At 56.7% G+C, this 24,626-nt stretch overlaps 1 protein-coding gene across 4 annotated transcripts in view; it reads left to right on the forward strand.

Annotated features, from left to right (window-relative positions):
* CNTFR (ciliary neurotrophic factor receptor) overlaps positions 1-17,124 on the forward strand; it is a 40,596-nt gene extending 23,472 nt beyond the window's left edge. For all 4 annotated transcript variants that reach the window (XM_047755134.1, XM_047755133.1, XM_047755137.1 and 1 more), the window contains 7 exons: positions 1,526-1,759; positions 10,349-10,466; positions 10,641-10,807; positions 11,924-12,087; positions 15,690-15,870; positions 16,211-16,379; positions 16,474-17,124. In XM_047755134.1, coding sequence (XP_047611090.1) covers positions 1,526-1,759; positions 10,349-10,466; positions 10,641-10,807; positions 11,924-12,087; positions 15,690-15,870; positions 16,211-16,379; position 16,474 — 1,034 coding nt within the window. In that variant the 3' untranslated portion in view covers positions 16,475-17,124. The remainder of the gene's footprint in view (positions 1-1,525; positions 1,760-10,348; positions 10,467-10,640; positions 10,808-11,923; positions 12,088-15,689; positions 15,871-16,210; positions 16,380-16,473) is intronic.
* Positions 17,125-24,626: the final 7,502 nt, after the last annotated feature.

Genomic DNA, 24,626 nt, shown 5'->3' on the forward strand with positions numbered 1-24,626 from the left:
AGGGACAAATGTTCCACTACAGAGAAAAGCTGAAACTGGGAAGGGGTCTGTGGAGGAGGGAGGGGGCGGCGGGCGGCCTAGGGGGATCCCTACCCCCTGCAGTCCCGGTGGTGTTAACAAGTCTAATTAAGAGGCCACTGGCCCAACTTAATTGGCTCGTTAACAGGAACTGCCTCTGAAAATCCCCCAACTCAGCGGGGTGGCTCTCTGGAGGGGAGACGTGAGCGAGTGTTAACGAGGGATCCCGCAGCCCCCCTCCCCCCTCGCTCTGCCCCTCCCACCCTCACTCCACAGAGCAGGCCGGCCAGCCAGCCCGGGAAGCTTCCATCCTTCCAGGCTTGAGGGGCAAGATGAGGAGGGTAGGTTCTCCGGCTCTGCACGCCTGCTTCTCGCTTCTCTGCCGCTGTCTGTAGCAGCCGTGTCTCGGGCTTTCTCTGTCCCACTCGCCTCCCCCACCCAGCACTCTGCTGCTGGACAGGTGCTCCCTCCCGCCCTTGCACTGCAGTCTCCTGGGCTCAGTCCATCACGCCTGGGTTGCCGAGGCCGGGGCTGGGGTTCTGGTTTTGGCTCTGACAGGCCCCTCCTGGGACAGGAGAGGAATGGTCAGAGAGCTCCCTTAGTCCCAGCACCACTCCCCCCGACACACCCCAAGCAGTTCCTGCCTCACGAAGTTGACAGCTGCCAGGAGTTCCCTAGGGCTTGTCGCAGCCCCTGCCCATGTTCTCATTCTCACTTCTCCTGTTGCTACCAAGCCCTGGATAGTTGCGGGTGGCGGTCAGAGTCGGGGAGAGGGAGAGAGGCAGGGCAGCAGGGATGGGGAAGCTGAAAGATGGGGAGAGATAGAGGAAGGAGTGAGGGAGAGGGGGCCCCTCAGCTCCAGCTGGCCTGGGTAGCAGATGTCAGTGACTGGGGATGGACTTGTTGGTGGCAGGAGCTGGGGGGGGGGGCGGTCACTGGGGTCAAGAACACTTTTAAAAGGACCTGGGGGAGTTCCCGTTGTGGGTCAGCGGATTAAGAACCCGACTAGTATCCATGAGGACGCAGGTTTGATCCCTGGCCTCGCTCAGTGGTTTTAGGATCCAGCATCGCCATGAGCTGTAGTGTAGGTCTCAGATTCGGTTCAGCTCTGGCATTGCTATGGCTGTGGTGTAGCCCGGCAGCTGCAGCTCCGATTCGCCCCTAGCCCGGGAACCTCCATATGCTGCAGGTGCAGTCCGGAAAAAAATAAAATAAAATAAAAGCACCTGGGGACTGGAGAAGAACTGAGTCTTCTCTCCCAGCATTCTGCACAAATTCTCTGTCTCTCTGTCTCTCTCTGTCACACACACACAGGATTGCCCAGTCACAGACGCACGCACAGATCTGGAGACACTCACATACCTGTACATTTTTACAGCCACAGGAATTTTGTGTACCCCTCCCCCCATCTCCCAAGCTACTCCCACCGTGAGACATGTTTGCCTGGAGGGGCTGGGCAGAGATATGACCTGTGACTGTTGCTTTGTGCCCTCCCCATCACCCACAGAGACTCCCCATGTGCAGTACGAACGCCTGGGCTCAGACGTGACTCTGCCATGTGGGACAGCAAACTGGGACGCAGCTGTGACGTGGCGGGTGAATGGCACAGACCTGGCCCCTGACCTGCTCAATGGCTCTCAGCTCGTGCTCCGTGGCCTGGAACTGGGCCACAGTGGCCTCTACGCCTGCTTCCACCGTGACTCCTGGCACCTGCGCCACCAAATCCTCCTCCATGTGGGCTGTAAGTTTTACTCCCATCCTCTCATTGGACCGCCCTCTTCACTCAAGGGGGTTGTCGTTGAGGCCCAGACCCCTGGCCCAGATCAAGTCTCCTTCCTGGTGGTGGCAGGTGGGGTGGCCGCAGCACCCTGACCCTTGCCCTCTGATCCTGTCCTAGCCTGCTCTTCTGACCTCTAAGCTGAGAATTGCCCCCGAGCCCAGACCCTTGGGCATTTTCATATGTGTCCCACCCCCTCCAGAGGTCTTTGAGGTCCTGAAATCCTGTTTCCTATGGTAGAATGGGCAGAGGAGGGCTGCCAGGGCATGGCCATTATGGGGCCCGATGGAGATGAATCCTATGCAGAGCTCTGAGCTGGACAGGGGCTGGCTGTGAGGGCCTTAGGGGAGAAAATGGGATATGTGGTCATGCATGTAGAGGTGCGGGCACTCTGGGAAGCCCCAGGAAGACTTCCTGGACTGGGAGGCACATGGAAACTTGAAGGATTTGGAAGATACATTGAACAAGTTCTTTTGGGGAGTTCCCACTGTGGCTCAGCAGTAACAAACCTGACTAGTATCCATGAGGACGCATGTTCGATCCCTGACCTCACTCGTTGGGTTAAAAATCTGGCATTGCCGTGAGCTGTGGTGTAGGCCGCAGATGCAGCTCGGATCCCTTGTTGCTGTGGCTGTGGTGTAGGCTGGCGGCTGCAGCTCCAATTAGACCCCTAGCCTGGGAACCTCCATATGCTGCGGGTGCGGCCCTAAAAAGACAAGAAAGAAAGAAGAGGGAGGGAGGAAGGAAAGAGAAAGAAAGAAAGGGAGGGAGGGAGGGTTCTTTCTGGTAGAGATCTGAGTGTGTCTGTAGGCCTCAGAGGTTGGGAGGGCCTAAAAGTTCACTGGTCAGTGTAAAAGGCAGAAGGGAGCTAATGGAGGGAATCAGGCAGATCATGATCCTAGAAGCTGGGGAGTGACATGATGAGGGTCATGTCGTTAAAAGACCCCTCTCCCTGTGCTGAACAGGCAGGTGGATGGGGCAAAACCAGGGGCAGAAAAGGATGTTCTTGATGGGATGCAGGAGAGCTGATGTGGACCTAGCACCAGGGCATCGAGTCGGGGAAGTTGAGAGGGAGTGAGCAGACTTCCAGGAGCTGGTGATGGATTGGAGGTGCGGAGGCCAGGAGTGTAGAGAGCCGGTGGAGTCAAGACAGCTGTCGGCACCAATCACTACCACAGAGACCAGGTGGGAGGGTCAGTGGGGAGGAGAAGATGGCGTGTTCTCTTTGCACTGTGTCTCCATGTGGGTTTCCTTAGAATCAGATTCCAAGATGAGAATTCACATGCAAGTAGTTTATTTGGCAGGTGACGGAAACATCATAAGGGAATGGGAAAGTGATAGAGAAGGAAGTTAGGACTTTCCATTGTGGTTCAGCGGTAACGAACCTGACTAGGATCCATGAGGATGCAGGTTGGATCCCTGGCCTCACTCAGTGGGTTAAGGATCCAGCATTGCTGTGAGCTATGGTGTAGGTCGCAGGTGCAGCTCGGATCTCGTGTTGCTGTGGTGTAGGCCAGCAGCCGCAGCTCCGATTCGACCCCTAGCCTGGGAATTTCCATATGCCACCGGCACGACCCTAAAAACAAAAACAAAAGATAAAGGATGTTAGCCAATAAGGAGGGAGTTATCTAGCCATGGCTTCTGGGCAACTGGAGCCTGACCCACTGGGGAAACTCTGGGAGCCCAGGCAGAACATGTGTCTTGGAGGTCTCCTGCCTGAGGGGTGAGGGAACCCAGATGTTTATTCACTAAGGGGTGGGGGTGGGGAGGCTTTCATTCCCCAGCACTTTTGGCCTGATGCCCCGGCAGGCAGTGCAGGTTTTGGTGGCCAAAGAAAGCTTTTAGGCAAATAACTGCAGAAGTGCTCAGCGGGTGTGGGTGAGGGATCTGTGGCATCACCGGGTGCTCTAGACACATGGGGTTGGGGTCCCCAGGGGACTGCTGGGAGCTGATGATGGCTGGTAGCCAGTGGATGTGAGGGTCTCAAGGAGAGGCCTCTGCTGGAGTTGGGAATTTGGGGGATTGTTAGCATTAACTCCTTGGGAGGGGGTGAGCTGACCAAGTATGAGATTGTGGGATAAGAAGAGAAGAGGACCCAGAACCGAGCCCCAAAGATCATCACTGTATAAGGGGTGGATGGAAGAAACAAGTCACAGAAAGAGAGGAGAGATGAGAAGGAGCAGGAAGGCAGAAGGAAGAGCAGGTGAGTGTGGTCAGGAGAAGGGTTTGGAGAATTGGGATGATGAGGTTATCCGTATCGCTGAGGGTCCACAGGGCGAGCCCCTGGTGCTCAGCTAGAGGCACCCTCTGCCAGAATAAAAACTCTGAAAATTGTTCCATTTCTTTTCTTCTTGAGCCAAAGATTCATGCTGCTCTGGCCTCATCCCATTTGGGTGATACACCCTCTGCCTGAAGATGGTTTCTTGACTCCCTGCGAGCTATTGGGAGGAGGAGACGCTTGAGGGACCCGGGAGCAGGCCCTTTTCCCATTGTCAGGAGGTTGGTGTGGACCACCGTGGGAACAGTTAGACTAAAGTGATGCTCAGTCCTCCACAAAAACACTGGCCCCCATCCGTGGGGCTAGAGGAGAGATGAAAGTATGTTTCAGTAGGGATCTTCCTTTCCCCCATAGAAAAGCTTTTTAACTGGAGAGATAGCAGTCAGAACAAAATGTCTTAGGAGTTTCTGCTGTGGCGCAGTGTGTTAAAGGATCCGTTGTTTCCACTGCAGCATAGGTTGAAGCTGTTCCTCAGATTCAATCCCTGGCCAGGCAAGTTCCGTATGCCACGGTGCGTGGCCATTAAAAAAAAATAAAAAAGGAGTTACCGTCGTGGCGCAGTGGTTAGCGAATCCGACTAGGAACCATGATGTTGCGGGTTCGGTCCCTGCCCTTGCTCAGTGGGTTAATGATCCGGCGTTGCCATGAGCTGTGGTGTAGGTTGCAGACGTGGCTCGGATCCCGCGTTGCTGTGGCTCTGGCGTAGGCTGGGGGCTACAGCTCCGATTCGACCCCTAGCCTGGGAACCTCCATATGCCGCAGGAGTGGCCCAAGAAATAGCAAAAAGACTAAATAAATTAATTAATTAATTAATTAATTAAAATAAAAATAAAAAAATTAAAAAAAACGAACTCAGTTGCAGAGCAAGGGTGGAGTGACCCCTGTCGGCCAGCTTGAGAAATGCAGGACCAGCCCACAGGAGGCCTCCCTGGCCCACCAGAGCGTGTTGTTAGAAGTTGGAGTTCCCTTTGTGGCTCTGCAGTAACAAACCTGACTAGTATCCATGAGGATGCGGGTTTGATCCCTGCCCTCAATCAGAGGGTTAAGGATCGTGAGCTGTGGTGTAGGTCGCAGACACAACCGGGATCCGGCGTGGCTATGGTTGTGGTGTAGGCCAGCAGCTACAGCTCCAATTTAACTACAAGCCTGGGAACTTACATATGCCACAGGTGTACACTGAAAAATTTTAAAAAAAGAAGTGGGCAGTTCCCATCGTGGCGCAGTGGTTAACGAATCCGACTAGGAACCATGATGTTGCGGGTTCGGTCCCTGCCCTTGCTCAGTGGGTTAACAATCCGGCATTGCCATGAGCTGTGGTGTAGGTTGCAGATGTGGCTCGGATCCCGCGTTGCTGTGTCTCTGGCATGGGCCGGTGGCTACAGCTCCGATTCGACACCTAGCCCGGGAACCTCCATATGCCATGGGAGCGGCCCAAAGAAATAGCAAAAAAAGACAAAAAAAAAAGTGGACCACTCAGTCGAGCCCTGGACTCTTACGTAGGGAAGAAGGCCATATACTGATTGGCATGGAAGAAGGATAAGGCCAACTTGGCACAAGACACCCACACCCACACCCTAGTCTTCTAAGTCTGAGACCCCAAATTCCTCAGGTTGGAGGAGGCTGGCTGTGAGGGCTCGGCCTTGGTAACTCTGGGCCCCCATTCCTGATGGCTTGATTTCTTCGCGAGGTTATTGGAGGAGGATTGGGTCTAGAAGTAATGGCTGTAGCCATACCCACAGGATGTGCCCACAGCTGCCCTTTGGGACCAGAGCCCAGATCTTTTATCTATATGTTGACCACTCCCCAGGCCCTGCCTGTCAGAGGAGAACTGGCCATGAATTGGCTGTAGCATTAGTAACAGGTACTTCTCTCTCATTGCCTTGTTTCCTTCTAAAGAGTTGGTCAGAGGAATAGGAGACATGAATCATGATTGTTTCAGTCACTTTCTATTAGTAACAAGGGACTGGGTTTGGCAACACTTGATATCAAATTATCCTTCTTGCCAGCACTTAGAAAGCAGGACCAAGTTACCGCTGATTTGTGGGTCATTCAAACCAAAAATAATTTAATAGTTATCCTAAACTTAGAAGAGTTTCACGTCTCTATTTCCAAGGGTGCTTGGTCCTAAAAATATTCTGTTGAGGGGTTCCCACTGTGGCTCAGCAGGTTAAGAACCTGACTAGGATCCATGAGAATGCTGGTTTGATCCCTGGCCTCGCTCAGTGGGTTAAGGATCCAGCGTTGCCGTGAGCCGTGGTGTAGGTCACAGACACGGCTCAGATCTGTCCTTGCTATGCCGTGGTGTAGGCCAGCAGCTGTAGCTCCCATTCGACCCCTAGCCTGGGAACTTAGATCTGCTGCTGGTGCGGGCCCTAAAAAGACCAAAAGTAAATAAATAAATAAATAATTCTGCTGAAAGTCCCCTTCACCGGACTTATCCCTGAACTGCCTCCTCCTGACCCACCTTCCTGCCCCGGGTGGTTGGTCACAACCAACTCTAAGGAGACCCATATCCAGGGTGATGAAAGGACCCTGGACATGAGGAAACAGGATGACAGGGTTCCTTTCAATAGTATCCTTTGGTTTCCTTAGACACTGCTGATTCAGTGTATTCTGATTTTCAGGTAAAATAAATCAGATTAATTGACTGCTTTTAAGTAGTTCCTTGTCCAGTTTTAAAGTATTTGTATTTAGGAGGTTCCATTGTGGCTTATCAGGTTAAGAACATGACTAATTTCCATGAGGACCGAGTTTGATCCCTGGCCTTGCTCAGTGAGTTCAGGATCCGGTGTTGCCGTGAGCTGTGGTATAGGTCATAGATGTGGGTTGGATCCATGTTGCTGTGGCTGTGGCATAGGCCGGGAGTTGCAGCTCTGATTCGACCCCTAGCCTGGGAACGTCCATATGCCATGGGTGCGGCCCTAAAAAGACAAAATATTTGTATTTGATTGCTCAGGGACAGAAACTCCAGACCCCCTGTGGTTCAGCACAGCTTCATCCTCAGCCCTGTTTGGTGGGAAGGGAAAGAGCAGCCTGTGGTTGAAGAAGAAACGGGGAAAAGTGGAAGGCGGCAGGCGGGCATTTGGGAGTCCAGAGGTTAGGGTGCCTGGAGGGATGTCACGAGATAAGGTTGGGACAGGCCAGGGGAGGGGGGAGGACCTTGAATGCCAGGCAGGAGGAGGAGGAGAGTAGGTGGGGCCTGGGCAGGGCCAGAGCTGAAAGGGTCACCCGGCCCCACCCTGCCCCGCCTGCCCTGGCCTGGCCAGGGGTGTGGGCAGCCTGCCCCTCCCCTCAGCCGGCGGGCAGGCCTCATGCGTGCCGGGGGCTCCAGCCCAGGCGGGCTGGCGAGATGAGAGGAAAAACATGCGGTTTGGTGGGCTGGACATGGAAAAACAAGCCAATTAGGAGGAAAACAAACAAACCTTGGGCCAGCAGGGGTACATGCACGCATGTACACGCGCACACGGCCCCGCGTGGGACTCGGGGACACCCTGCCACTCGCTGATGCTGTCACTTGGGCACCTCAGGAGCCCCTGCAGGGGCAACTCGGGAAGTCTAGGCATCCAGGAGCACACCTCTGTGTGATATCGTGACACGAACGCATATGGGCTTTTGCTCCCATGCCATCCCTACTGTGCTCCCACCCAGTGCTCAGCTCAGACGTTTGAACACATTTGGAATTCTGGGCACCATCCCCCACCCACGATTTTGCAAAACGCATTCGGACTTAAGTTCCATCTCATACACAGCACCTTGGGTTTGTGGTTTTGCTGGCGCCGTTTGGCACCCCACGGCACATTTACATGCATTCACCCAGAGGACCTCAGCCACACGGCCTCACACACATAGACAGTCCCCGAATCCAACAGCCTCACCCCGAGTCGCACACACATGCAGTCATGCCGTCACGCACAGCCAATCACAGTGACTCGACTGCCCCAAGTCCCAGACACACACAGGAAGAAGCCTGTTGGAGTTACACACACAGCCTCCCAATCGCAACCTCTTACCCACAGCGTCTCCCCTGACGTGCAGCATACTCAGCCCAGGCCTCCTAACTGCATGCTGTCCCACAGCCTCGCACTTGGTCTCTCACAGCGCCCCCACCTCCATCCACCCGGCCCCTCAGCTGGGCTCCAGCTGCAGCAAGTCACTCCTTTTCTTCCTTTTCTTTGTTTTTCTTTCCTCCTTTCCCTCTGAGAAACCTGGTCCCTGTCAGGAAACCCAAGCCCTTCCCGACTCAGGGCCCAGGGCCAGGCAGGAGTAGCCAGATGACAGACAAACCCTGCCTGCCCCCCACCCCCACTGCCCCCCATGACCTGCCCAGTCAGAGAGGGGAACTTGGGCGGGGGCTGCTGCTTGGAGCAGGGAAGACGGCCAGAGGGGAATGGAGGAAACGGTCGATGGGGAGGCTGGCCAGGGGAGGGGCCCGGTGAGTCCAGTGCCCTGGCCTGTTCTGCCCTCCGAAGATCCCAGGAGGCAGGGAGCTGACTCTGCAGGCTTCAGTCCCCCCCGCCCCCCCCCCGCCACCCCTAGCGCCCTTCTCCTTTGAAGCCGGGGGTGAGGGAGGGTGGTGGCAGGAGGGGGGAGTGGAGGCTTCTCAGCCGACCTCGGAATGTCCTTTCCTCCCGGGGTGGCTGCCAACTCTGGCCTGGCCCACAGGCCCCCACAAGGCACTTCCTGTGTCCTTGGCCGCCCCCCACCCCACCCCCACATGTCCATGCCCCTGGGCAGATAGGCAAGGGTCACAGGAGGCACAGGGGATGAACGTGGAACAGATGCAGGAGGGCCAGGAAGGCTTCCCGGGAGAGGCAGACAGAGGTGGGCAGAAGGCAGGTGGCTCCAGCTTGCTCCCCTGCAAGCCTGGGGCTGGAGCCACCTCTGCCCACAGCGTAGCCCACTCCACCTGCCACACCCAAGCTTCGCTCAGTGCTTCTCTGAGCCCCTCATCTCTCCTGCTGCAAAGCCAGATTGGGCTCTGGGCATTGGGCCCCAGTACACACACTTCATGTGTACTGGACGTGCACACACAATCACACAGGTCACTCACAGTCACATGCATGCTGTGGATGAAAGCCCACAGTTCCCTGTGTCACCATGGCCACTCAGCAGGCATTGACGTGCACTCCCCTTCACTGTCTCCAGCTTATGGAGCTGCCCCCCCCATTTCCTGTCCACCTGTCAGGCAGGGGGTGGGGTGGGGGGGCACAGGAGGGAGGTGTCAGTGTCCCTGGAGCCACGGACGGACATTCCTTGCCTGGGTCAGATCACAGAAGCTGCCTCCTTCCAGGAACCTGAGCTGCCTGTTCTCACGCCTTACTCAGTGCCCAAGGATGGGACAGCTGGGCTAAGTGCTCACAGCAGCAAAAAGAGTGTGGTTAGACAGCAAGGAGGACTTCCCAAGTATGTGTGTGTGGTCATGGAGATGGATTTAGTACCAGCTCTGGCTTGCTGTGTGATCCTGGGCAGGTCCCCATCCCTCTCTGGGCCTCTGCGTGCCCCAGAGGAAAGGCAGCTGCTGACCAGGTAAAGGGTCCGTGATGGAGAAGCTGGGGGCTGGGGCTGGGGTGAGGTACATACTGGGGGGGCCAGCAGCTTCCTTTCAGTAGCCATGCAGTCACCCACCCACGTGCTCCGAGAGCCATACACACAGACACCCCTGCTCATGTACCCACATTCCATCACACGTGACTCGTGCGTGCCACACGCAGACGCACGTGTAACATATGTATGCACATGAACCACCCCCCAGTGCTGCTGTTCCTATGGAGCCACCAGGTCTGTCCTCCTGTTTCTCCTTCTCTCCCTCCTGAGGGGAGGCCTGGATGTCTTTTCCCCAGGGAATGTGCGCCCTGAACACCCCTCCAGCCAGCAGACCCAGTCAAGACCCCCCACCAGCCTATGTTGCACAACCTTCCTCTGGAAATGGACACAGTGTGGCAGGGGGTGTGGGGCTGAGGGCTGATTCCCCCAAACATCACCTCCGCCCTGTGATTGATGAGCTGAGGCCCGCAGCCCCCTGCTCCCCACAGTCCCCGCCTCCATTGAGCAGGTGGGGGGGGCTCCCTCTCCCTACAGCCCTTGTTTTTCTTTAATTAAACATCTGGCTCTCTGTGGCCTGGGAAGCCTCAGACCCTCGCTGACAGCGCCCCCCCTCTGGCATTGCTGATGGGTTGAAGGGGGAGAGCTGGGGTTCTGGGGCCCACCTGTCCCCATACTAGTACAGGGGACTGGGGGCTTCAAGAACGCCCTGACCGTGCTGTCCTCACCCGCAGTGCCGCCGCGGGAGCCCGTGCTCAGCTGCCGCTCCAACACTTACCCCAAGGGCTTCTATTGCAGCTGGCATCTGCCCACTCCCACCTACATCCCCAACACCTTCAATGTGACCGTGCTGTGAGTAGACGCGCCTGTGACCCGCTTCCAACCCTGACCTCTCCCCTGGCCCCTGACCGTCTCCTCAGTCCAGACCTTTGCCCAGCCATGGGCCTGACCTCCCCCCAACCTCTGCCCTGCCTTGACCCTTGATGTTGGTAACAGTGCCTGAGCTTCACACCCCCCCACCCCCAGGCACGGCTCCAAAGTTATGGTCTGTGAGAAGGACCCAGCCCTCAAGAACCGCTGCCACATCCGCTACATGCACCTGTTCTCCACCATCAAGTACAAGGTCTCCATAAGTGTCAGCAACGCCCTGGGCCACAACGCCACAGCTATCACCTTCGACGAGTTCACCATTGGTGCGTGGGGTCCCTGCTTGCACACTCCAGTGGGAGTGTGTGAGTGGATGTTTGCCAGAGGTGTTGAGTGTTGTGGGGATGTTCACATGTGTGCACCGGTATATGTGGCACGTATAATGTGTATATATTTATATGCACGGCGTGTATATACCTGTGAATATCTGAGTGAGTGTCCTTTACCTGCTGGGGCCAAGAGATCTCTCCAGCAGCTCTTCCCATCGTCTCTCTGGCTCCCAGAGCAAGCAGGAGGGGGTGGGGGCAGGCTGGGCCAGACCCCTGTGCAGCTGCAGCCTCCACCCCCCCACACACTAATGGCTTCCTTACGGCCTGTGATGAATGAGGTGTCAGAACAGGAGACAGGACTGGGACAGATACTGCCCTCCCCCCCACCTCCCAGCCGGTCCCTCTGCCTGCCCCTGCCCCCTCCCAGCCAGACCCTCTGCCGGCCCCCGCTTCCCGCCAGACCTTCTGCCTCCCCTGCCCCATCCCAGCCAGACCCCTTGCCTACCCCCACCCCCATTCCTTGGCTGGCTCCCCAGCCAGACTCTTTCTGCATGAGCTGGGCCCTTAGATGCTCCCATCAGATCCTCAGCCCACTTCCAACTCCGATCTGCAACACCTGTGGACTGTCTTTTAACTTTGACCCCCAGAGCAGCTTCAAACCCAGACTCTTCCAAGGGAGACTGTGTCTCAGTTTGGAACTGGAAGAGTTGATGTGACAATCCAGGCTTTGGTGGAGTGTGTGATGCTGGTTCTGGGTGGGGGATGATCCAGGTGATGGGGCTAATGGTAGAGTGTGCTAGAGGCTTAGTAAGTGGGATGCTGGTCCTCATGAAGATGAGTTTGGGGGGACGGGATGAAATTTATGGTGACGATGAGCTGGCGACATGACTGTAGTGACAGTCACTGGCACTGGTGACGACAGGGATGTGAAGGGTGGCAGTACTGAGATGGTGGTTAATGGTGGTGGCCAGAATGGACCCCAGGGAGGAGCGATGGCAGCCATGATGGCGATAATGACTTGGGACGCGCATGGGTTCCCGTGGTGGCTGGGGTTGGCGAAGTGGGACTGTTCCTAGAGGTCAGTGTGGTAATAAAGCTATGTTTCCTGAACAGTGAAGCCTGACCCTCCAGAAAATGTGGTAGCCCGGCCGGTGCCCAGCAACCCTCGCCGGCTAGAGGTGACGTGGCAGACTCCCTCGACCTGGCCTGACCCCGAGTCCTTTCCTCTCAAGTTCTTTCTGCGCTATCGTCCCCTCATCCTGGACCAGTGGCAGCATGTGAGTGCCCTGCCCTGCCCTGCCCAGCCCAGGTCCCAGGAACCTAAATCAGAGCCACACGACATGGGAGGTCCCTGTATCCCTGCTGCTGGCGGTCCCAGCGTGAAGCCCGAGGGCAGCCAGAGAGTCCTTTCCGGGGAAGAAGGCCCCGGGTGGGCCTGAAAGGATGGATGGAGCTGAGGGAGGTGCTCTGATCTAAAGCCCTGAGGGGTTTCAGCTGACCCTCACTAGGGCACTGGGAACCCATCTCTCCCTGTGGCTCCCCAGGGTAGTGGAGAGAAATGCTGGGGGGGGGGGCAGGTGGCAGGCGAGGCCGGCAGTGTTTCCCTTTTCTTCTGGTGCTCAACCCGGAGCAGACATCTCCCCCTTCCACTCTGGCCCAAGGGGCAGGATGGTCCCGTCCTCGAGGCCTCGTAAATAGGCTCAAGGGGTCAGAAGCAGCACTGGAGTCAGGCTTTATTCAGGGTGTGAGCTCAGGCCATGACTAGGGTCATGGCTCCAAAGTCAAGTCTAGCTTGGGGGTCAGCTTAAAGTTACAGGTCAGAAGGTGGTCTGGGCCGGGAACCAAGCAGTGGACAGGGCGGGAGGGGTGCAGTATGGGGTCAGCTTGTGCTCTGGGATATTGGGGAAGCCACAGTGGAGAGTTCTGGGGAATAGCCAAGGGTTCGGGGCAGACTTGGGTTTCTCTCTCCTTGAGAGCCCTGGGCCCATAGGGTTGTGGGTGCTTTGTGGCCCATGAGGTCTGTGAGCTGGGAGGGTACTGCCTGGGTACCTAGCCTGGCACCCAGGGTCAACCTGTCTGTCCACCTCGTCCATCAGGTTGCAGCCTCATCTCCTCATGCCCTGCTCCCAGCTGGCCTTTAAAGTGTGTAATTCGATTCCAGGGCGCCTGTCCTGGTTGCAGGCCTGGCCCCCGCAAAGGCTGCATACATGCTCATATGTTCCCTGACAGAGTCTGGAGTCCCTCCCGCCTGGCCAGCTGCCCGCGACTAATGCATTGCTAATAACCAGGGTCTAGTTTCACAAGCCCCCCTCCCCTGCTAACGAGCTACAGGCAGCAGCCCTGCGCGTCGCGGCGCACACGCCTTGCAGTGGACCTGGCACACTGCCCACCACACACGCACACACACACACGGGAACACGCACACACACACGTGGTCCCCAGCAGGACCCATGTTCCCTCCATGCATGTGACTAACATGCCAAGACCACGCAATGGCCTGTGCCACGGGTAGAACCGCCCCCCACCCTGACACGGGCAGGGCAAATTCTGTGGCTTCCATGGCAAGAACATGCGTGGCTGTGGCACATGTCAGCCCTGGTCCACATTGGCCTTGTGGTTGGCCAGATTTATGGCTCTTTTGAACTTGGGTTTTGCTCTGAACAGAATCTACTCTCCGCAGAGTTCCTGCTGTGGCTCAGTTGGGTTATGAACCAGACTAGTATCCATGAGGATTCAGGGTTCAATCCCTGGTCTCACTCAGTGGGTTAAGGGTCCGTGTTGCCGTGAGCTGTGGTGTAGGTCACAGACGTGGCTCAGATCCTGTGTTGCTGTGGCTGTGGTGTAGGCCGGTGGCTGCATCTCTGATTTGACCCCTAGCCTGGGAACCTCCATATGCTGCGGGTGCGGCCCTCCGCGATCCTTAGTCTTGAAGAGAGGCAGGTGTATGATGGCAGGGAGTGAGGAGGGGAGGGCAGAGAGAAGCATCACTTGGATTTTCTGGAGGAGGTGAGAGATTCAGGCCAGGAATGGCACAAGAATGGTCACCATGAAGGCTGGCAGGGGCTGAGTTGGCAGGAGGCGAATCCTTGGACCTAGCTCAGCAGGAAGAGCAGGAGGGCCTGTGTGATGTCGCTGCCACAGGCTGGATGGAGGACCCCTAGGCCAGGCAGATGCCAGCAACTAGAGAATTCCTGCCAGTCGTGGGGCCATTCTCTTAAGGGGATGATTAAGGGCCCAGGCCTAGGAGATGTGCCTTCCAGGAGAGCAGTGGGCTCCTAGGCTACATTCCGAGAGGAACAGTTGCCTACCCTAAGCCCACCGATGAGGTGATAATTGGGTCAGCTCCCCGTGGCTCTCCCCCCACTTTGGGGAAAGGCAGATGTGGAGAATTGGGGGCAGAATCAAAGGATGGGGCCTGAGGGCCGAGTCCTGGCAAGAGGGAGAAGGAACCGAATGAGCTGGGGCTACTCAGCCAGAGGGGGGCCTCAAGAGCAAAAAGGGAGAAAGGACCAGAGGCAGAACGGGGCCCTGATGCCCACCAGGAGAAGGGGTCTCTGGGGCCCCTGATCTTCCATGGCTGGGAGTAGGACTTGCTGAGCCCAGGTTTGGGCCCCAAATGGCTCTCACACCGACCCTGGCCTTTTCCAGTCCCCCCCACCTCAGGGCCACAGACCCTGGAGGGATTGGGAGAATTTCCCACCCCACTTGGGACCCAGCTGCACATGCACACGAACCCACAGACACACCCGCGCCTGTCCTCCCAGCCTGGCAGGTCAGGTAGCCCAGACCCTGGTTTTCTGGGGGTAAAGATTGGAACAGAGACTGACAAAAGCCCTGAAGCCAGACATGGCCCAGAGCGGCCCCCTCCTCCACCCCTGCCGGCTGCCCCTGTTTACGAGGCGGCTTAATGAGGCGGCGGGTGCCGCTGAGATGAACCAGAGCCCAGCCTGGGCCTGGGAGGGGCGCCGGACAGGCAGGCCAGCCTGGAGGGTGTGGAGGGGGAGACAGCAGGATGGGGCCACGGGGCGGGGGTGGGGTGGCGATGCCTCCAGGAGGAAATGGAGCAGCTGTCCTGCTGTCCTGCCACCCCGGGAGCTGCCCCCCCACCCCTTTTCCACCTCAGCTGGCCAACCATGCTGAGGCCTCCCTGAGGGGAGACCCCGCTGGGGACAGGCTGGTGGGTGCTCTGGGCGTCTGGGCGCCCAGGGCCCTGGGCTGGAACCCATGATGATGATGACAGAGCTGGCGGGGAAGTCTGTTTGGCGCTTACCATGTGCCTGAGTCCTCATTACAGGCCTGGGAGAGAGATCGTTAACGCCATTTTACACATGAGGACCGCGAGGCGTGTGCGAGTTCAGTAACTTGGTCGCCTAGCCAGTAGGGGATGGAGCGAAGCTTTGGACTCCAGCTGACCTCTGCCTCTGTGTTTGTAACCTTCCCTCTCAACTGCTTCTTGGGGAGTTCGCCTTGAGGCTCAGTGGGTTTACGAACCCACCTCGTAAGCAGGAGGATGCAGGTTTGATCCCTGGCCCCTCTCAGTGGGTTAAGGATCCGGTGTTGCTGTGGTGTATGTAGGTTGCAGACTCGGCTCGGATCCAGTGTTGCCGTGAGCTGTGGTGTAGGTCACAGATGCAGCTTAGGTCTGTGGTGTAGGCTGCCAGCTGCCGCTCTGATTTGACCGACTCCTAGCCTGGGAACTTCCATATGCCGCAGGATATTCTCCATGCCCTCCTCTCCCCCAGGGAAGCCCTCATTCCCTGCAGGAGTGTTTCCACTCCTCTCTCCCCACAAGTGTGCTCACTTCCTCTGGGGGTGCCTCGCTCTGCTGACCCTCAGGGTCCGTCATCCTTGTCCCCCTCCCCCCACGGTCTGGCCGCAGGTGGAGCTGTCGGACGGCACCACGCACACCATCACCGATGCCTATGCTGGCAAGGAGTATATCATCCAGGTGGCAGCCAAGGACAATGAGATCGGGACGTGGAGTGACTGGAGTGTGGCCGCCCACGCCACACCCTGGACCGAGGAGCCACGACACCTCACCACCGAGGCCCAGGCCCCCGGTGAGCCCACCCGCAGTGGTCCCTCCACCTCCTCCCAGGGCTCTCTGTGCTCTGTGTGGCTGCCACGCTCCCGGTCTGTCCAGTCCCTCCTGTTCCTGGTCCTTGCTACCTGGACATTCTCAGGAGGGGCCTCTGGATGGGGGAGGGGTCGTCTCTGTGCCTCACGGGAAGCAGGAACTGCCAGATGAGGGGCACGTCGGAGAGAGGAGGCAGGGGCCATCTGATGGAGGAGGCAGCCCTGGTCTGACACGGGAAGTGGGACTAGTGTGCCTCATGGATCCCCAGATCTGGGTGGGACTCCAGCCCTGCCCCTGCCCTGAGTTTCCCCCATGTTCCCCAGAGACCACGACCAGCACCACCAGCTCCCTGGCACCCCCGCCCACCACGAAGATCTGTGACTCTGGGGAGCTGGGCAGCGGCGGGAGACCCTCGGCACCCTACTTCTTCAGTGTCCCCGTCACTCTGGCCCTGGCTGCCGCTGCCGCCACTGCTAACAGTCTCCTGATCTGGTAAGCTGAGTGAGGCTGGGTGGCAGAGGGGAGCCCCGGGGGAGGAGCCCCACCCCACCCTCGTCCCTCACAGCCCCCTGCCCTGTCCCCCCAGAGCCCGGCATCCTGTGAGGACATGCCAGCGCACCTGCAGAGGAGCAGGAGGCCGGAGCTGAGCCCGAAGACCCCGGTTTCTATTTTGCACACGGGCAGGAGGACCTTCTGCATTCTCTTCAGACACAATTTGTAGAGACCCCGGCAGGCCCGGGCCTGCTGACCCCAAGCCCCGCCACACCACGCCGGCCCCCCTCCCTTCCTCAGGGGAGGGGGCCATGCAGCTAACCCACCCACCAAAGACCCCCCCCACGCCCCCATCCCGCCCCCTCGGGCTGGACCCTCCAATGCCAGCGACTCCCAGGAGCCCTTGGGGGGCCTGAGGGGAGCCCCTCACCTCCACAGTTTCTCCTCCTGTCCCTGCCTCCTGTCTGTCCCGGGGTCTCTGTTGCCACCATCAGATTATAAGCTCCTGACGCCGGGGGGGCCCAGCCATCCCCCTCCCCCCAGCGCCCACACTTTTCAATCCCCCCACCTCTGCCCCTGTTTTGTATGCCCCTCCCCTTCTCCTGCTCCTCCCCCGCAGTATTTAATGCCCTGTCAGTCCCTTCTAGTCTGACTCGATGGTAACTTGCTGTATTTGAATTTTTTATAGATGTATATACAGGGGTGGGGGGGTGGGGGGTTCTCATTAAACGTCACCATTTCATGAGTCCTTGGAACAGACCCACTTTGGAGGGTAGCCCTTGTCCAAGACCCCCTCCCCTTCCAGGTGTGGAGGAGGGTAGACGTTAGAGTTGGAGAGAGACAGCTGTTTCCAGATAGGTGCAGAGAAGCAGTTCTGCTCCTGGGCAGAGGTGTCTGGGGAGGGGGCTCTCTGCTGCTTTGGAGGGTAGGGCTCCCCCTGGAGGCCACAGGCAGAATTGTGGGAAATGAGGGGTCCCAGTGAGGCAGGTACCACATGGGGCATCCAGTCAGCTCCAGAGGTGCTGAGGCCTATCAGCTGTGGTCTCTGGAGCCCCTTTCCACAAGTGCTCAAGCCTGGCTTTACCTACAGGGCAGAGGCGCAAGAACGGGAGGAGGAGAGTTCCCCTTGCGGCTCAGCGAGTTAAGAACCCCACTAATATCCATGAGGATGCGGGTTCGATCCCCAGCCCCATTCAGTAGGTTAAGGAACCAGTGTTGCCATGAGCTGTGGTATACGTCACAGAGGCAACTCGGATCTGGCGTTGCTGTGGCTGTGGCGTAGGCCGGCGGCTGCAGCTTGGATTTGACCCCTAGCCTGGGAACGTCCATATCCTGCCAGTGCAGCCCTGAAAAGCCAGAAAAAAAAGAAGAAGAAGGAAAAAAAAAAAAGAGGGGGAGGAGGCTAAGCCCTAGAGGTGGAGGGTTGTCATACTGCCATCCAGGAGACACAGTGCAGGGTTCTAGCAGGTCAATTGGGCTTGCCAGAGTGCAGAGTGGCCTGGGCAGGCGGGGAGGCTGCTTGAAGGAGGCCACTTGGCATGTGACCAGGGATTGGACTTGTGCTTCAGGGCGGGAAGTGTGAAGTACAAGCTTTACCCTAGGGTTAGATTACAGTCAGGACTCAGCGTGAGAGGGGGAGGAACGGGCCTTGGCTTTGCAGGGTCTTTGGCCTTTGGTCTAGCCCCACACCCTTCCAGTCCCCAGATGGGACTCCAGGTTCCCCTTGATTTCTCCTCAGAGGAGGGGTCCCTGGCTGCCTCAGACCTGCTCAGGTCTGGCGCCACCACCCCCACCCCCCCTCCAGAGGAGCCACCTCCCTGCAGCTCCTTGGCCTAGAATGCCTGAGGCTGAGGCTGAGGCCAAGTTGGCAGGCACCGCTGGCCTGGGAGTAGGGGCAAAGGGTTAGACCAGAGCCCCAACCTGGGAGCCAGGCCTGGCCGTGCTCTGGGTGGCTGGATCAAGGAGAGAAGTGGAGTTGAAGCCACGAACACCAGGGCCTGTGCACACCCCTTCCCCGGCAGGCTCCCAGTGCCACGCTGCCACTAAGCTGCTGACCCCGATGTCCCCCACACACGCTGATGCAAACCCTCATCCTCGGACCCAGGTCAGGAAATGGGCCTTCCTTGCTGGTCTTGCCGCCTGTGAGGAGAGGTTCACAGTGCCAGAAGCACTGAGGAGTGAGGCCTGCATAGGACTCCAGGCAGGTGAGTGGCTCAGAGTGCAGGTGGCTGGCTCTCCTCCAGGCCAGGTACTGGAAGCCAAGAGGGGGGATCCCATGGGGAAAAAAGGCCTGGTGTCAGGGTAGAGAGGCCTGGGGTTTTTCAAGCCGAGAAGCCCCAGCTGTGGGAGCCCGTGGCTCCTCGCGCACAGGAAGAGGCTCCCAGGATGAAGATCCTGAGACGTGACCATGGACATGTCTGTGTGTCCTGGAAGCCCAGTTCTGTCTGTCTGGTCCCTGAGGTGTGGCTCGGGCCTCAAACCTGCATTCCAGGCCCAGCATGGGCAGAGGGAGGGAGGGGGTCACCCATTCTTGCAAAGGACATTGTATTCCAGGGCTGGGTCTGGACCTCCCCCATCACTGTCCTTGGGGGAGGTGGGGGCTGAAGTTAGGGGGTCTCTAGCCTGTGCTGCCTTCCTGCCTTGAGAGCGGTGGTCAGCCCTGACCCACCCACCGCCCACCCAGGGCTTGGGCATCAGCAATCTGGCCTCCATTAGCAACATGGGAAAGCAATTACTTGGGGCCTGGGGAGGAGACGGAGGGGAGGGGGCCTGCTAGAACCTCAGAGGCCAATGGAGAGGAGGCCTGGGGCATCTCCCTGCCCCCAACCACAAGCGAGAGACCCAGCCCTGTCCCACACCCTGAGGTGGCTGGAGGGGCATTGTCATTGCCTCTGACCAGACTGAATCGGGGCCTGGGGGGAGGGGGGCATCCCTCCTGGGGGGTCCTGGCCCTTGACCTCAAAGAGGCTGCTTGTCTTGAAGGCTCTTGGCTGCTGACTGCTGCTGCCTCCCAGTGCTGTCCCTCCACATCTTTAGTTATCACCTTCAAAAAGTTACTTTTTGGCCATACCCATGGCATGTAGAAGTTCTTGGGCCAGGGATCGAACCCGAACCACACCAGTGACCCGAGCTGCAGCAGGGACAAACACCAGATCCTCAACCCATGGAGCCACCAGGGAACTCCCCATATTTCTCATCTTGGTCCTGGGAACAACGATAGACATCTGTTCTTGGAGCTAAATCAGAATTTGGAGAATTAAAACTGGTAGGGGAGGAGTGCTGCTGGGGGATGTTTAGATCCCAGGCCCAAAGTGCACAGCAGCCCAACCTCTCAGTTCTTGCTCCCTCTAGGTGCGCTGATGACGGGTACCCTCCTCTATGCCCCATCCCTTCAACATTGACTTGTCCTGCCTCGTCCTCTTCTTGCTGGTCCCATTCCTACCTCTGTCTCCATCCCAGGCTATCTCTGAGCATGTCTTGGTCATGGTCCGTATCCTTGCTGTGTTTCTGCCCGAATGTCTCTCTGCCACCTCTGTCTCTCTGTATGTCTCCTGTCTCTGCTGCCCCCTGACTCTCCAGCCCTCTCTTTCTCTGTCTCCAACCCTGTCTTTGCCTCTGTCCCTCATCCCTGTCTCTTAGTCTTTCCCTTCTCTGCCTTCCTCTCTGTCTCTGTGGGTTTGTCCCCATCTCAGAATCTGTCTCTCTGTATTTCTGTGTGTGTGTGTGCGCGCGCGCGCCTCGCCCAGCTCTGTGTCCGTTCCTGTCCCCTGCCTCCGGCAGTCCCTCCTTTGCCTCCCTCTATGTGTTCCTGCCCCTGGTGCAGACCCCAGCCTGTGGCTGCCATGCCTCGCTGGTGTGAACCGGGGGCTGTCTGGGCTTCTGCTGCCCCCTCTCGGCCACCTGCCTGCCCTTCATTCTCCCGGGCGGGTGGCGATCAGCACGTACTTCCCACATCTGCCTTGAGCAGAGAGGGAGGTGGTCAGGAGACAGCAGGCAGGAACACCTCCGCACAGCCTCCAGCTTTGAGAACTCCCCAGAGCCGGTGAGCTCACTACCTCCCCAGGCTGGGATGCTGAGAATGTTCCCTCTCACATGGAGAGAACAGAATGCTTGGCTGCAAACCCAGCGCCCTGTCCTGCACCTGTGTGTCTTTCTGTCTTGAGGCCCACTTGTTTGCCATGCCCGCAGCCCAGAGCTCCTGGTGGAGATAGGACCTTCAGAGGGTAGCATCTGCCTGGAGATGTAGGGCTAAAGCCCTGGGGACGAGGATTGGAGTGGGGTCCTCACACCCCTTTCCTCTCCTCAGAGAAGGGTGGAGAGGAAGGGGGTCCGGGGAGGGGCATCTGATGGAGCCCGTCTGAGGAGAGAAGCTGGAAGGGACTTTATCGGCGAGAGCCACTCTGATGGGGAGGGCTAATCTGAAAGTGAGTGGGTCTGACAGGGTCTGTGTGACAGGGTTAGTCTGAGGGGAGGCTGATCTGGGACAGGCTGCTGAAGAGATCTTGTTTGGAAGGGCCAATCGGAGGGGATAGACTGAGCTAGAGAAAGTCTGAAGGGTCCAGTCTGAGGAGACACTGCTCTGAAGCACACGGGTCTGAGAGTAGGATCACCAACTAGTCCAGCTTCCCCTGTTTTAACACTGAATATCTCGAGTCTGGGGAGAACCCCTCAGTCCCAGGCAAACTAGCATAGCTGGTCACCCTAACTAGAGAAGGTCTCGCCTAACAGCAAAGTCCGATGCTCTGATGGGAGAGGCCAATCTGTGAGCAAGTGGATCCCAAGGCCTCTGGTCTGGTAGCACGAGTGAATAGGAGGCTAGAAGCTTCTTTGAGCAGGACCCTGAAGGGAGCGGATAGTGTGGGTCCTTCCAGAGGGGCAGTGGCTTGGGCAGTGGCCACCAGGGGGCAGGGCAAGTTCTCAGGAGAATCAGAGCTCCCCAGAGGGAGCCAGACGGTGTGGGGCTGGGTGCAAGGTGTGCTCCCAGCAGCATGTGTGATGGTGTCCAGCTGTGCAGTTATGTTTTTGTGTACTAAGTGAGCAGAGGCACCTCAGTGGTGTGTCAGAGTGGGTCCAGTGTGGCCAGGGCCGAGGTCTTGCCTATGGCTGTGAGGAAGCAGGCAGGAGCCTCTTGGGCCACCAGGACAGGGAGGCCTTGGGGTGGGACAGTCGGAGAAGGCTCCCTGAGAGGAGCTGAGATAAGGAGGAGATGGAGGAACCAGGCCTCCCTACTCTGCCCACCCCTGCCCACCAGAGTATCCGTGAGGGTCCAAACATGAAAGCTAAGTGCTTTGATCACACACAGGGGCGGCCCCAGGCCAGTCCACACACCTAGGCCCTGCCTGCCCTCCTTTCCCGCTTCTCTCCTCCTGCTCCCCCAACCCCACCCACCCTGTTCCCCATCAGTGTTTCTCGCTCTCTTCCCCACGCCCTGCTTCATGCTCTTTTCTGCCTGATGCTCTCCTCTGAAGCATTTGGGGTTCCTCTGATGCTGCCTCCATGAAACAGTCCCTGCTCATTCCCTCTTTACTGTGGACTGGACACCTTCTATGCGCTGAGGCCTAGGCCTGCGGGGCCCTGTTTCACCGCAGGGACTTTTTTTTTTTGCTTTTTAGGGCTGCACCTGTAGCATATGGATGTTCCCGGGCTAGGGATCAAATCAGAGCTGCAGCTGCTGGCCTACACCACAGCCACAGCAATGTAGGATCTGAGCTGTGTTTTTGACCTACACCACAGCTCACAGCAACGCCGGATCCTTAACCCACTGAGTGAGGCCAGGGATCGAACCTGTGTCCTCATGGATATTAGTCAGTTTTGTAACCCACTGAGTCACAACGGAAACTCCCTCACTCCAGGGATTTGAAAGCGATGGGGGCTGGGGCCACTAGGCTCTTCCTCAGGGGAGGGCTCTGAGGGGAACGGTATGGACAAAGCCAGGCTGGGGATCTCTGAGCTAGGACGGCAAAGTGACGCCACCATCACAGAATCACTCTGCTCCATCCTACCCCCCACTAACAAGATGAACAAAAGCCAAAACAAACCCAAACAAAAATGCTGTTACAAGCGCAAGTCCAACCAAACAAGGAAATTTTATAAACTTTAAAATATGATAGCCAAGGAAAGTAACAGAAGATTCTGGTGCAACGAGGGAGCGGTATGTCTCCTAACCCCATGCCCAAAAGTAGCATTGAGAAAAGGCGAGTCAACAAAACACCAAGAATTCTCACTAATACACTGTCATCTGAGAGAACTGGACTGTGAGGGAGTAGGTAACCTTAGGAAAAATCTGGGGAAACAAACACTTTGTAAATAGAAGCCCTTGTGTTTCTCCGTAAGACCTCAGGAGAGGCGAGAAGAGCAACCATGGCTTGGAATCTTCTAGGCTGCTGGGCTGGGGTGAAGGTAGGGGGTGGTCCAGCCAAAGCTTGCAGGGTGGAATGTGCCCTGCCCCTGAGCTGGAGCAGGATATCTAATAGGGCCTTAGAGGAGAGGCAGCACTCAGGCCCTGTCAAGTTCAGCAGGGAGCCCCAGCCAAGCCATCCTCAGGCCACAGAAATAGGGTGGGTGGGTTTGAAAATAAGAGCTAGGAGTTCCCGTCGTGGCTCAGAGGAAACGAATCTGACTAGCATCCATGAGAACTCAGGTTTGATCCCTGGCCTCGCTCAGTGAGTTAAGGATCCATTGTTGCCGTGTGAGCTGTGGGGTAGGTCGCAGATGCAGCTCGGATCCCCAGTTGCTGTGGCTGTGGTGTAGGCCGGCAGCTACAGCTCTGATTTGACCCCTAGCTTAGGAACCTCCACATGCCATTGGTTGCGGCCCTAAAAAGACAACAACAACAACAACAACAACAACAAAAGAGAAAGAAAGTAATAGCTAGCTTTCAAATGGTAGCTCCCAGGGCCAGAAACATTGGTCCAGACAAGATGGGAAGGGGCTCAGCTCCAGAGCAAGGAGAGGTTGGCTAACTGGGAGCTAAGGCACACAGAAGAGGAAAGGAAAGGGCGTGGCCTCTGGGCCTGTGGACGTGGACCTGGACCTGGACGGACGGACCGAAGCACAGGTAGGAAGGAGGGAGGGAGGGATGGAGAGGAAGAAGGAGGGCAGAAAGCAGAAAAACAACCAAGAGCTTAATCTAGAAGAAAACACAGCCAAAGGAATAAAAGCAGCTTCCTGGCGAGTACTTCCTGTTACAGAAGGCCTTAATAATAGTATGAAATCGATAGAACAAGAACTCAAAGACAAAAGGCTAAAACAACAGAATGAGATGAAAAGGGAGGTTGCAGAACCAAGGAAAAAGCAGGAAGGACCAAAACAACACCATTACAGGTGTAATAAGCAATCCAGAAACAGCAAAACATGGAATGGATATAACTGAAAACCGATGTGCAGGAAAGGCTTGCGATATCAAGAGGAAATGTGATGGGAACAGGTGAAGATATTAGAGCAAATACATTTTTAAGATTTATTTATTTATTTATTTATCGGCTGTGCCCACAGTTCATGGACGTTCCTGGGGCCAGGACCTCAGCTTTAGGGCTGCTAGCAATTATTCTTATGGTAGCTTGTCTTTGTCCTATCTAAGTTTTTAAAAATGTTGAGCAGAAATTTATTTCAATTGAGAAATGGTAAATTTTGTTTTATTTTGTCACTTCCATGGCATGCAGAAGTTCCTGGGCCAGGGATTGAACCTGAGCCACAGCAGTGACAATGCCAAATCCACAACCACTAGGCAACCAGGGAACTCCTAAAGCAATTAGAGCTGACTTAATAGATAGAACAAAGAGTTCCCACAGAGTCCCCTGGTGGCTTAGCAAGTTAAGGATTCAGCATTGTCACTGCAGTGGCTCTGGTCACTGCTGTGGTTCAGGTTCAATCCCTGGCCCAGGAACTTCTGCATGCCATGGAAGTGACAAAATAAAACAAAATTTACTATTTCTCAATTGAAACAAATTTCTGCTCAACATTTTAAAAAACTTAGGACAAAGACAAGCTACCATAAGAAGAATTGCTAGCAGCCCTAAAGCTGAGGTTCCAAAAATGGAACAGAAAAAGTTACTAAGGTATGAAATACAGGAAATCTTTCCCTGAAATGAAGGAGGAACTGAATATTCAGATCGAAAGTGCACACCATATGCTAGAAGAATTGATACAGAATAGTTGACATTAAGATACACTGATTTAGTAACCAAACTGAGGATAAAATAAGAATACTTCAGAAATACAGGCAGAAAAAGCAAGTCATGTCAGGGG

Source organism: Phacochoerus africanus, chromosome 12 (genome assembly GCF_016906955.1).
Source record: "Phacochoerus africanus isolate WHEZ1 chromosome 12, ROS_Pafr_v1, whole genome shotgun sequence".
Taxonomy (NCBI): Eukaryota; Metazoa; Chordata; class Mammalia; order Artiodactyla; family Suidae; genus Phacochoerus; species Phacochoerus africanus.